Source organism: Pogona vitticeps, chromosome 6 (genome assembly GCF_051106095.1).
Source record: "Pogona vitticeps strain Pit_001003342236 chromosome 6, PviZW2.1, whole genome shotgun sequence".
In the NCBI taxonomy this organism is placed as follows: Eukaryota; Metazoa; Chordata; class Lepidosauria; order Squamata; family Agamidae; genus Pogona; species Pogona vitticeps.
This window is the reverse complement of record NC_135788.1, coordinates 25141165-25155670: the sequence shown is the minus strand read 5'-3', so window position 1 is coordinate 25155670 and position 14506 is coordinate 25141165. Positions and strand designations below refer to the sequence as shown.

The following is a 14506-nucleotide window of genomic DNA, read 5'->3' as shown; positions in this document are numbered from 1 at the left end:
TCACTTGAAATAAAGTCAAAACATAATTTTCTCTAAGTTGAAAACTTTGCTTCCATCATTGCAGACTGAATTTGGATACATTACTAACTCATGTTCACCTTGTAACTGGCTACAGTCCAGTAATCCTCTTTGTATAATGAGAAGCCACATATACCCCATTTTATACTTGTCCATTTTATTTTATTCTGCTTTGTTTCCAAGACATAAAAGATTTATCCAGTATTTAAACATGAAATGATGTAATTGTTCTTATTAATCAATGTGACTACTTGAAGCATTTATCTTCTTTTGTTTATTATATAAGGCCACATTTGGTATACCATTAACTTTTCAAAGTTTGCAAATATTTATGCCTGTGTCAACCCATAATAATTTCCTATCTCTACACATTAAATTCAACATTGATCTATAGTTTCATAATAATCTCACCTCTCTCTCTTCCTGGAACTGCCAAGATTTGAAATGTTGATCTTTAATTACATGAGGTCAAGTCCAGCATCCAGGAACCACAGGATTCATATCCAAGCTTTACTAAGAACTCATTGTGCGATATTTGGAAATCTTGTTTGCATTTTGTTGGTACTGATGATTTTACTGGAATCTTTCCTTGAGAAAAGCTTGACCCTACATCTTGCTAAATGATTAAATATCTCCTTTTATTTTCAGAGACCTCTCTGCTCTGGAGTAGCCCACAGAGTTTTAGAATTTTTATTTTTTTAAAAAAATGTCTATGAACTCACACATGTTTAGAGACACAACTATAAAGGTGTATTTGAACCATGGCAATTCTATATCTTATACAGATTAGACTGAGTGTATCACATTCACACAAGAGCTATTCAACAGGGGAAATTTACTGAAAACCCAAGAATTAAAATATATGCAATGATTATATTGAGGAGTTACAAATATTCCACAATAACGTTTGCAACTAATATGGGGAAATATAGACTCGAAAGAAGCAAACTCACCTGGATGAGAGGATTCTGAGGTTCAGGCTGCTCCTATAAAGCTCTACAGAGCCTGACCAGATGCAGAGATGTCTGTAAAGATAGGAGGAAAGAAAGAGTGGTGGCTTTCCATAAACCATACAGGCCACCAATATGTGAGGAAAGTACCCCAAAAATAGATTAGGGATGATAAAAATGTGCTCTCCTTAGTCTCATTAGACAGTTTTGGAGCTGGGGAGCATTGGAACTCCAGCTGAACCATGTAAAACAATTCTTGGGCAAGGATCTCAAGAGCGGACAGGCTACCAAATGTCCTAGGCTAGAAACCATGACTTCAGAAGAGCAGCCTAGGCTAGCAGGAACCTCTGGTTAAATACTAGGTCCCGGATTGGAGGCTAAACCAGTGATTTCAGCTGAGAAACAATGATATCAGTGCAAAGGGACCTGGCAGGGATTAGCAGGAGGCCTTTAGCAGCAGCAGGCTTGAAACAGAAATGGGGACAGCAACCACGGCCACCCCAGAACCAATAATATGGCTAACATGAGTCTTCTAATATGGTTTCTGGCCAGGCTGACTTCAGTGATTTGTCCCCTTGTGAGTCATGTGCCCACTTCACCTGTTCTGTCCTGATCGCAATCTTGCCCTCCTGACTAATCCTATCTGATCGTCAAAGGACAATGGAGAGGAAGAAGACAGATAGACTTTGCTTACAAAAATACATTCTAGGCTGTTTGGTCTCCCAGACCTCCAGGCAATCCAAAATAGTGTGATTCAATCTTTATTGCCCATCTGGCAGGAGGGCTATCCTGTGAGATGAGTCTTTGGCTGGTGTATTCATTTCTTCTATATAATTTTATAGGGGTCATTTAGAACTATATTCCTGCCCTTTCCTCATTGGTTTTATTAGATCTAATATAAGGATGAGTAACTTCAGCTTCTACTCCATAAATTTCTCTGACATTATTTGGATTTTCTTCCTTGGATGTCAAAATGCTCTTGCCCAGTTCTTTGCAGGATCAGACACCTCAGAATAGGATAAACAAATATGATCGCAAGTACAACCTTCCCACATCCATTATCTGAACATTATAATTCATTTTACCCAAAGATTTTAACTAAACATTAAAACTCATATCCACTTCTAGATTAACTGGTGTTTTTGCAAAGTACCTAATATATGGGAATTACCTACCTTAAGCATAGTGCTACCTTTTCTCCATCTTCAGTCATACCAGTCTATTTGTGTTGTAAAGCCAGCTTCAGAAAATCTTTCCATGTACCCATCAGTGAGACTGTTTAGGGCTGCATGCACGGCAGATGGAGTATTTTCAGCAGCAGCCCCATAGCTATGGGCTACTTGCCCAGTGAGGTACTGGTGGTCCCTTCAGCCCTAAGTGGAGATGTTCTATTTGACTAGTTTAGATAATATTCATATGATTTTATGGCTCTTTAAACACTGTACTCATAAATTGTTCAATACTGGTACGTTTTTTAAAGTGGCTTTGGTATGTTTCTATGATCTTGTACTATTTTTATGATGATTTTTAAAAATCGTTTTTATTCAATAAAAGTGTACAGGAGTGCAAAGACAATTTAGAGCATTGTGAATAGGACAAAGGCTAGCAGATTTATTGTGACAAAACCTTTCGTGATAGTAACCACTTAACTACTCCTGTAGAAATGTTTATATGATGGATTTTGCCTTTGAAAGTTGCTGCCTAAAAATTAGCATTATGAAAAATGAGTATGAGTCAAAGAAATTAAAACAGAACAGACTATGGGGGAAAATGAGGAAAGGCAAGAGGTGAAACGTGGATGCTGTCTGGCAGTCCAGAACAGCAGTGGTATTGCAAGGTGAAGTTCCCATGTTCCTTTGGCATGAGTTGTTCTATCGTGGGTTTCTCTGGAAGAATTCTAGTTTATTTTACCAACATTTATCTAGGATCTCCAGCCACTCCTTAGATCTGGTACAGCCTGTTAGCTAAAGCCAGCGCCTGATTTCAGTTCTTGATTTCTTGAAGTGCAGTTGTCCAGCTGGCTTTTGTCAGATGGAAAGAGATCAAAGTAATGTTTCTTCAGGGGGGAACCTTGCCATGACATAAAAAGGGATTAGCTGTAATGCTCTGAAGCCTCAGTTTCTTCAGTGATTTAGTGCTTGTTACTGGACCAATATGCATGAAGGCACAATCAGACTGATCCAAAATAAGTGATTTCAAAAGCCATGCAATGGTCCATATTTATTTTTGGAGAAAAGTAACATGGCCTCATTTTATCATAGTTTTTCAGCTCCCATCAAAGCTCCACCTAGAACATGTGCTATTCAGCAAATGCAGATTGCAAGAGTGGTTGTATAAGCCTTCTCACTACTCCAGCAGCCTCTCTGGCATATGTCTGGTCTTGCATAGGAGCAATCTTCAGACCAGGCATGCAACATGGAGCCTATTAGAGCAGTGAAGAAAGTGTAGATGACTGTCCATCTGGATTTTATGTGCTGCATTTAATGATGGCCTTTAGAAAGAAACTAAAACAGACAGTAGGGATGTGGTGGTGCTGCAGGTTAAACCGCAGAAGCCTCTGTGCTGCAAGGTCAGAAGACCAGCAGATTGTAAGATCGAATCCACACGAATGAGTGAGCTCCCGCCGCTTGTCCCAGCTCATGCCAACCTAGCAGTTCGAAAGCATGTAAAAATGCAAGTAGATAAATAGGGACCACCTCGGTGGGAAGGTAATGGCGTTCTGTGTCTAGTCGCGCTGGCCATGTGACCATGGAAACTGTCTTCAGACAAACGCTGGCTCTATGGCTTGGAAACAGGCATGAGCACCACACCACGACTGGACTAAATGTCAAGAGGAACGTTTACCTTTAAAACAGACAGTTCATGTTCTGATCAATAGGGAATTTTTTTTTGTACAGCCCTGATCATACAGGGCTATTCAGGGGGATGAAGTGGATAAAATAATAGAATAACTTAGGAGACCTGGGTTCAAATCCCCACTCAGTCATGGAAACTCATAGGGTGAGAAGGTGGAACATAAATACAGTATCTCACCTTCAAAGCCCTAAGAAGGTTGCTGTGAATCAGTTCTCACTTGATAACACATAACACATAGACACACAACCTTGTCATATAAAACTTAAGGGAGACATTTGCCAGGAAAGCTAGATAAGAATGTTATTTCTTCTCCTCACTGCAAGAAATTATTGATTCCTCCCATATAGATCACTAAAGTTGATGCCACATGGTGGCAAATCTGCATAATGACATTATCTACAGAGATAATTCCTCCAAGAAAATTGCACTCAGAAGATTCATAACCTTTTCTGGCCTTTGTGAGGTCATTTTGAAAAGAATGGGCCCAAGAAAGCAAAGTTCCTCTAGAATGTTTCAAGGCTGTTTATAATACAAAAATTAGGCCCACATGACCTTGCATGTATAGGTACTCCATGTGTCATTATTTTATGGTGTTAAACTGTTTTTTACACCTGCCAGTTCTGCATTACTGGTTTCTAAAAACTGTGAGGAGAATGTAATACATTACTAAGATTTAGAAAAGAAGAATATATGTTTCAGTTTGATAAGCAATATTTCTTGGCATCAGTGCTTTTAATCAGAGGAGTCTTGGAGAGTGAGGATGGTTCTCATTAAAGGTAATCTTAGTCCAGAAGTTCTGAGAAACATCAAAAGGTGGAAATTTTACACTAAGATGGGCATATCCAGTGTGTCCAATCTACTTTCTTTTTTACCAAAACTTCAATGTTCCCTTCCTGGGATAACTGTAGCTCCGAAGGCAGATATATGTGCCTAGAATTACAGGATCATACCTCTAACACCATCGCTCAGAGTAAAAAATTTGTTTTCAGTACTGAAACTCTGTCATCCATTCTATCCACTCCAGGGTTTTTTTCCAAGCTTGCTTTATTTCAGCAGCATAATTTGGAATGGCAGAAAGAGGAAAACCTTTTTGTTGCTACAGTAGCACCAAGATAGAAGTGCTATCCAGGAAGCACTTCTGAGAATGCATTGTACAGTGGTTGCAATGGGAATCGCACAGCCAGTTGTGCAATCTAATGGCACAGTTTCCTGTGGCCAAGCATAACTCCCACTACATTTATATAGGCATAACTTTACATTCTGCCTGCATGAATAGGATTTGCCCAATGATAACTGATGATGTTCATGTTGTTATGTAGAAGTAATGAATAGAAAGCTGATATTCTCATCATCAATGATAAACTGCACATTTTGCAATTATATTTATTTTAATTTGTAGAACATTTCTTCACACTTGTATTTCAGATGAAATCATTTTAATCTGCAGAGCAGATGCATTTCAATTTACTATTCATTTTGCATTGTACCCATTGTTGGTAGCCAGTTGTCTGCAGTAGCTTTCCTCAACTTCAACCTCTGCAAATGTTTTGGACTACAAAACACATCAACACAGCCACCCAGTGGCCATGCTAAGTAGGCATGATAGGTGGTATAAACACGTTTGAAGGGTACCAGCCAGTTTGGGAGAGGCTTACCCTACAGTTTAAATGTCCCCCCCCCTTGGATCAGAGTAGTTATGTGCTCACTGTCTATAACAAGCAAGCATTTGTATTTTACTGGGTTCCTTGTACAGCATTTAATCTGCTGCTGATTCTGCACTAAGTAAGTGTTTCTGGAAACAGATAACGTTCACATTATTTCACAACCTCTAATTTTAGTATGGTAGGAGAACATTAAAACAAATGGCTTCTTGAAAGACTCTAGCTACATGATTATATTGGAAAAATTAATAGTCAGCAGGGCTAGCTTTGTGTTTGAAGAAAAATGATCACAAAGGACTAGGTTACACCATGCAAACAAAAATGCTCAGCACAATATAACCCAGAGTAGACAACACAATAAACTAGCCTTTTATGTTCGTTATGAAAAACATAAAAACCAGTACCAAACTCCACAGGCATGGCAATGAGCCCCATATATATCATAATTCCATATAACATATCATCTAGTAGTAGCAAACATATCTCATGAAAAGGTAAACAATATGCAAGAATAGGTAATATACACTTGAGTAGAAAATATATAGATCTGGATGAGAATCTAGTAGTTAATTGTTTTGCAGTCTTCTCCAGTTTTTGAATTTCCTCTTTTCCCATTGAGAACTGATTCACACATTAAAGATTAATATACAGCAGTATCGGTTGTTGTGGGTTTTTCGGGCTCTTTGGCTGTGTTCTGAAGGTTGTTCTTCCTAATGTTTCGCCAGTCTCTGTGGCCGGCATCTTCAGAGGAAAGCACTCTGTGTATATATACAGCAGTATCCTTTATATAGACTAAATCACTGACAAGCATTCATTCAGGATGTTAAGCATGAAGAATAAAAATATCTTACCATGCTTTTAAGATAGACCAACTGGTATTGTAGTGAGAGGAGGATGTCTGAATGTGGTGCAGAAGTGAAGAGAACGTTGAAAACATTCTGGGAAAGTTTAAAGCAGTTACTTAGAATACTATCAGGGTCTAACCCTGTATAGTTCATTATCTTGTTCTAGCCTTGTATATAAAATCTCTATTAGATGATTATTAGTAACTTCTGCTTAAGTCTTTCTAGTTTGTTCCTTTCACAGTACTACCAAAACTCAGAAAACACACACAACCCATTACTTTTGGTGGTGGCTTTCCTTCATTTCATGAGCAGCCTTTTGTGGCTTTGAATCAAGGAATAGATAGGGACATAGGAACCTTGGGAAAGATGAGGTGGCCACCAAAATAAGAAGAGGGCTTGGCTACGCTGCCATACCGAGGAACTCTTATTTTATGCTAGTCTAAAATCTAGCATTTTGTGCCTGCAGGTCCAAGGAGCTTTGAAGAGGCAGTGGATGCAGTACAAAACGCAATGGGGTCAAAGGCGACGAGACCATTGCTCAACGCGGTCTACCTCTTATACAGCAACATCTATCACAGAGGTTCCGATTTATCTATATCATCATGACTCCAACAGCGAACAGTTTAATGGAAAGTATATAGATGACTCTGAATTGGTTGCATTAAAATCAGGGGAGACATCGGCTTAGATTTCAAATAGAGGGTATTGCAGTCTATTTCTACAAGGAGAAGATCAGGAAGAGACTTCAAGGCTACTGCAAGAGCATGCAAAGTCAGGCAACAGGAAGTGTCATATGGAAATCGCATAAACAGAACACCTCTGATGGCAGCAGCTGAGAAAGACTTGACAGAGACAGGAAAGTGGTGGTTAGATCCACTTCTCAAATGCTGCATTTAAAGGGTGAAAAGACAAGGACCCAGGGAGAACTGTGGGATTTCACCTTTTCCAGAACTTGGCCATATGAAGCTAAAACATTGTAGTAAGAAAAATGTCCCTTAGATGTCCCACTGGGGAATGCCATTGTTTCTACAACTGGAACTTTGATATCCAAACTGAGCTAAATGCAAATAGATCCACAACTGTTGCATTAGGTTCTTTCTTTTTAAACTATACTTTGGAAACATAAATACGAGTTATTTGTCAGTCTCCTAGAAAGCTTTTATTCTTTGAATTTCAATCAAGTCAAATGCTTTTTTAACTTTTTTTTTTTGCACTTAGACCAAAACAATAAAAGATCTTTGCATTATATTTAAATCCTCACTAAATCAAGAGGATGCCATTCAGTATTATTTTGACATTAAGCACAGGACAGAAGTGAAGGCAAACTATTTATTGTGTCACAAAGAAGAGATTAAGATGCATGATCTTAAAAACATAGTGTTCTGTTGGGCAAGTCTGGGGAAAGAACCCAAACGACTGTTGGGTATTTTATAAGCTGAGTGCTTGATATTAATCATATGTAGAGAATTGTGAGCCATATTTTTCAGCCCAGCAATCAGATATAAGGGGCATTTTCTCTGCAAAAAGACTGTGGAATGTATTTGGAAATTTGTGGGTTTTTTCACCTTGTAAATCTTACAGCTGACATGTCACAGCTTCTAAATATTCAGCATTTATTTTGTCAATGGTCATAACTTTTGTGGATAAATAATCCAAAGTGGACACTGACTACTATACATTTTAACATGTTAAATTCATTTGTTCAGTTCATATGTTCCTGGATGTACAGTTCGGAAGGGATTTTCACCATGCTCACAAACACACAAAAGCATTAAAATATGAGGACCATGTAGAAATGGGGAATTATGTGGCTTATACCATGCTAGCATTTCTCTTTGTGGGTCAAAAATGTTTACATAAAACAAAACTGCCATCTTTATTGTTCATGTGCTTCCATATAAATGCTACTGAAATTGTGTTGGGCATAAAAAAAATTACTTCACAGTTACTGTAGGTTCTAGACCTGAAACAACTAAGATACAGACACTAGCGCACTAAATAGTAACACCTGGTGCTACTGTCTTTTTGATGTGGCACATGAGAAAGCCAGCGCATTTAACAGCTTCCTAATGGCCATACTGAGGTGAAAAAACAAACTTTCAACATTCCTGCATTCCTACATATACACTTTTAATATTTCCACTTAAAATCCATATTTGAAACTATACAGGAACTGGCTATTTCCATCCTTGTATTTGCCTGACTGCTCATAGTACTATGTGATTTACTTCATGCTGACATTACACAGAGTCATTTTCCCAAAGACATAGTTGTATTACACCCAAGATTTCACAAAAATGTAACATTTGGCAGTAATGAATAATTGGCCCGCTGTCTCAGGCAAATTTAAAATTAGGTTTTCTACATCACAAAAAGTATTGGTATGCTCTGAAAAGAGTTTGGTCATAGGTCACCAATGTCATGCAATAGCCGTATTCAGATGTAACGTACCCAGTTGTATTCAACAGAGGACCACCTATGACCATTGCTTTCTTCACACTGAAGAAGGTAGTTTTCTTGTTCACTTGGAGGTGTTCCATGCAAACAAGAATAAGGAACATTCCAGAATTTCTCCTCAGTGGACATGTTGGTTTTGGTGTAAGAAAAGTAACAAGTTAAGTAATTCAGTCTTTCCATGTGGCTTCAGCCCTCTGATAAGGAGATTTTTTTCCCACAAAGATTTAAAGAGTTCTGAATAGTAATTAGCAAATATACTTTACTATCAGTTTGTGCAGAAATTATAGGGGCAAATGTCCCTGAGCTTTAGCTTTGCAGAACGGGAGGTGAAGTGTTCATCTGTGACAGGAAAAATACTGAAAAATCTTATGGCACCATATTAAAGAAACATTATGACATAATCCTTCCTACCCCAATCCACTGTGTCAGATGCAAATTAAGCATTTAACATTTGTTTGTGTATAGATTTTTGTATCATTGAATAGTTTTAAGAAGTACTTTTTAAAAGTGATCAGTATGGGGTTTTTAAAAAAGTATTTTTAAAAATACTTTTAAAAGAAATCATTTTTTAAGTGAAACTAATTTAGCTGTAGAGGCTTGAAATTCTGACATGAGTGTACAGTAAATAGTTGTGCTAAAGGAAGGACTGGTGTAGTCTTTTGGGATATAGTTTGCATACTCAGTAAAGGGTGAGGGTAGTTACAGGATGTGTGTGTATCCCCGCCCCAACCTATATATGTGTTGTCCAGCCCTATAAAATATGGTTCTTGCTTGTTTTGGTGGCAGTTATTTGGTATAAGACAAAGAGACAAGAACGGGTTCTGGGTCCCATGTTATTCAACATTTTCATCAATGTCTTGGATGAAGGAATAGAGAGTATGTTGATTAAATTTGCAGGGGTTGCTAATTCCCCCGAGGACAGGATTAAAATTCAAAATGACCTTGATAGATTAGAGTCCTGGGCCAAAACTAACAAAATGAATTTCAACAGGGAGAAATGTAAGGTCTTACAGCTAGGCAGAAAAAATGAACTGCACAGATACAGGATGGAAGACACCTGGCTAGACAACAGTACCTGTCAAAGGGATCTAGAAGTCTTGGCAGACCACAAGCTGAACATGAGTCAGCAGTGTGATGCGGCTGCCAAGAAAGCCAATGCAATTCTTGGTTGTATCAATAGGAGTATAGTGTTTAGATCAAGGGAATTGATAGTACCACTTTGTTCTGCTTTGGTCAGACCTCACCTGGAGTATTGTGTCCAGTTCTGGGCACCTCAGTTCAGAAGGATGTTGACAACCTGGAACATGTCCAGAGGAAGGCGACTAAAATGGTTAAAAGTAGCAATGTCCTACAAGGAGCAGCTTAGGGAGTTGGGAATGTTTAGCCTTACAAAAAGAAGGTTGAGAGGGGACATGATAGCCATATTTAAATATTTGAAAGGATGTCATGATGAAGAGGGGACAGCTTTGTTTCCCGGGGCTCCAGAGACTAGGACACGGAGCAATGGTTTCAAACTACAGAAAAAGAGATTCCATCTAAACATTAGGAAGAACTTCCTGATGGTCAGAGCTGTCCAGCAGTGGAATAGACTGCCTTGAAGGGTGGTGGAATCTCCTTCTTTGGAAGTTTTTAAGCATAGGCTGGATGGCCATCTGTTGGGAGTACTTTGATAGATGTTTCCGCATGGCTTGAACTGGATGGCCTCAGTGGCCTCTTCCAACTCTATGACTCTATGGGTAATACCTCATTGGACCACCAAAATATATTTAGATTTTGCTCATGAATCACACAGCTTTCTTTCCTCTCCTACCCCACTCTGTGACTATGTACTTATGGAAGGACATGTGTAGGCACTAGATCAGAGAGTATGATTTTTAATAAGATACAAGAATATTATGAGTGACACTTCTGGGCCCACTAAACATAAATCTACATACCAACCCACTGTAAAATATCGTGAACTAAAGCTCTTCAAAGGTTTCTAGATGTTCTAAATTTGATGCCACAGTCCGTTGGATTGATGAGACATTAGCTTAAAAAGTTTTTTTACTGCATGGTTGAAAGAGGGTAAATACTATAAAGAAGACAAGGAAGATGACAAGAGGCTTTGAGATGAATGGAATCAAAAGTCAGCCAGTGATACCTTAAATGATATTACAACAAAAGATATTTACAAGTGTGCTTAAGTCTCCCTCTGAAATTCAGTATCATAACTTTAAAATTCTTTGGCTGGACCATGGTCATAATTTTTGTTTTGAATTTATCAATTATATACAGTAGTCATATAATGAACCATATGTTGCCTTTGCATCAGGATTGTTAGACTAAGGTATTTCTGTGCCAGATCCATAATATTTAGGTCACAAAAGTTTGATTTTATTCAAGGATTGCTTCATGAAGAAATTTGGCAAGTTCATTAAAAGCATGAGTACAGAGTACATAAAATAAATACTTCTAGTGTTTCTGGTACTGAGTAAGCAAAACAAAGAATTCATTTTTATAAACCCAATCACCATTACTATAACTGTTATATTTCGGATCATTTCTGAGTATCTGCTAATGCTTATGAAGTTTTAAATTGAATTTAAATTTATAGCGATAAAAATATGGACATTGAAACAAATGTATATAATGTATAAAGAACCTATAATATATGTGTTTTGTTTGTATAAAATTGTTCACACGGAATATTATATTCAGGAAAATTTACAATATTGCCATATTTTTTTCAAGGGAGACATAACGTTTTGCTTTGTCATTCTGCTCGTTGAATTTTGCTTATACTGTATTGGAAAATATAAATATGAAAACTTTTCATGTAATATCTTGAAATATTCAAAGTTATTTCTGAAAACATTCATGGCCAGACTGTCTAAGGACTAGTCTTTGTCACATACATCTCAAAATGTTGCATATATCAAATGATTTTGTTTTTACTTAGCATAGTAAGTAGCAGTAGAGTAGGCCCACTTGAATCAATGGAACTTATGGAAGAGTTGACTCACCAAAACCTCATTGATTCTGTGGGCCTACTCTAGTGAAACATAATGTGCTATGCAATAGGATTTCAGCCATAGAGTACAGTATACATTAATCAAATACCAGTACATATATATTCTCTTTCAGTACATATATATTCCCTTTCATAGTCAAGGCTTCACAGTTAATTTTGCATACCAAGAATGTACAAATTAAATTGCAACTGAAAAAAAATACATATATCAAAGAAGCATATATGTGGGTCAATGAAGTATGCACTGGTGGTTCCTCATATCTCAGTTAATCATTATTTATTTATTTATTTATTTATTTATTTATTTATTTATTTATTTATTTATTTATTTATTTATTTACTTACTTACTTACTTACTTACTTACTTACTTACTTACTTACTTACATACTTACTTACTTACTTACTTACTGCCCATCTGGCAGCCAAGGTCACTCTGGGCAGTTTACAGCAAATAACAAAAAACAAGAGAGCAACAACAAAAAGCAAATAGCAACATTAATACATAGGTGTGAAAATCAAAAATCATGTAAGACAGGTGTGGGTAACTGTAACCCTCAAGATGTTTGGGTTTTTTTTCCCCTCACAATTTCCATGAGCCTTGGCCAATATAGCAAATGGTGAATGATCATGCAAATATAGTTCCAAAACATTTGGAGGGCCAATTAGCCACCCGGTGAAGGAACTCAAATGGAATCTGAAATCTTTTTGCAAGATGAAAATAGTGCTCTTGCACTGTATTAAGGAGCAGGCCTAACATGCCTTGGATCTAAAGAAAAGTTATAGTACAACCCTACACCTGTCTGTTCAGCAGTAAGTTCCTGTGGTTTGCTCTCATATGTTGGCAGACTGTAATTAAACCGACTATTCTGAAATCCATTTACTTGAAAATTGTTCCATTATCATTAAGGTTAACTGTTAATACCTTGACCACTCTATTCAATTTAAGTTGGATTCATTTGAAATTCTTGCACTTATAATTAAAAAGAATGTATCACAGGTGGGGGAGCCGTACATTAGGAGTCATCCACACATTATTAATTAAGATTGTGCCAGCAATTACTCTGAAAACTCCCATTTACTTTGAAAAGTGCCATTTTACAGCTAAAACTATGTACACTCAGCCTATTCTGGTGGACAGGAGTAATTAGGACTCCCTGTCTTGGTGATTGTGCAGGTACGTGACCCTTGACATGTGAAATCTCCTTTTCCAAACTATTTATTCACAAAAAACATTGTATAATAACATGTCAGATTTCTGTGAGCACAGAATTCACAAACACAAAGTATACCAGTATCAGCAAATGTATAAAGTGTGATGAAGGTAAAAAAGTTTTTTTTGTCCACTTGTAATCTAACACAGTGGTCCCCAACCTTTTCCCAACCGCAGACCGGTTAGTGGAGTAGGCCCTGTCGGTGTGGGGGGGGTGGCACGCTTGCACGGGGGGCCTGGTGCACTCATGCAGGGGGCCCGGTGCGCTCACGTGGTGGGCGTGGCAAAGTCACGCAGGGGCTCATGAGGGGCCAGGAGATCTGTGTCCACAGCCAGGTCCTGCCTAGGCCACAGACTGGTACCGGGTAGGGTTGCCAGATACATTGGTACCAAAAGGAGGACATTGAAAGACAAAAAGGAGGACAAAGGAGGACATAGAAATACAAAAGGAGGACAAAGGAAGACATATTGAATGTTTCATATGAATCCATATTAAACCTGCAATCAATACAATTTTATTACAATTCCTGCCAATAAACGTCTCTTAGTGAACTGACCAAAAAACAGTCATGTTAAAAAAATAAAAATAAATTTAATGGAGGCTTTTTTCAAAATACCAAAGAACATTATTTAAATAGCTAATTGTACAATTACTACCTTTAAATTTTTTATTAATCTGGGAGAACTGTTTTCCAGCACATGAGATGGACTGACTCAACAAAGAAAGCCACAGTCTTTTGTTTGTAAGACCTTTTGTTTGGTGTTGCAGTCAAAGCAGGACCATGAGCAGAGAGGCTGGGATTCAGATTTGGGAATAAACTATGATACTTTTGCCTGCTATGGGCATGAGAAACGGAGAAACATGATTGCTACACACTTCAGAAATCTTGTCCTAGGTGTGTTAGCTGTCTTTTACTAGGTTTCTGCTAAATATTCCAGTTCTACCCAGTTCAATTTAGTCTAAATAGAATCTTGAAATACTTGCTGTTCTCAGCAGAGCTAAATGCAATGGAGATTAAATTTTGCAATGTTCCTTTTTCCATGGTTTTATGGAAAAGTCAAGTCTCTCTCTCTCTCTCTCTCTCTCTCTCTCTCTCTCTCTCTCTGTGTGTGTGTGTGTGTGTGTGTGTGTGTCTCCCCCTCTCCCTCCCTCCCTCTCTGACACACAAACCCTTCCTCAGTTGCTTCAGTTCACTATGTCCATTTCCTCTCATGTCCATTTCCACCCATCCCTCCCTCGCACCTTTGAGCCTTCTCTCCCTTGCAGTCACAACCTTTTTTCATGATTTTATAAAAGTAAGTCTCTTTCGCACTCACATACACCCTCCCTCCCCAATTTTTCTACAAGCTTACTTATAAACAAGCTCTGTCAAGCCATCAGTCACTCCTTAATTGAAATTTTACCTCGTGCTCCCAGTCACCTCCCCCGGAAGCAGTCATTGATTGCCCCAGGCTTTGTTGCACAGCAGGGGACCAATCAAATTGGCTTATCTCC

General features: G+C 38.0%; 1 protein-coding gene across 3 annotated transcripts in view; it reads left to right on the top strand.

Moving 5' to 3' along the window:
* The window catches only part of CALCR (calcitonin receptor), a 160070-nt gene extending 148461 nt beyond the window's left edge, over nt 1–11609 (top strand). For all 3 annotated transcript variants that reach the window (XM_073003187.2, XM_020785123.3, XM_078378701.1), the window contains one exon: nt 6797–11609. In XM_073003187.2, coding sequence (XP_072859288.2) covers nt 6797–7018 — 222 coding nt within the window. In that variant the 3' untranslated portion in view covers nt 7019–11609. The remainder of the gene's footprint in view (nt 1–6796) is intronic.
* Nucleotides 11610–14506: the final 2897 nt, after the last annotated feature.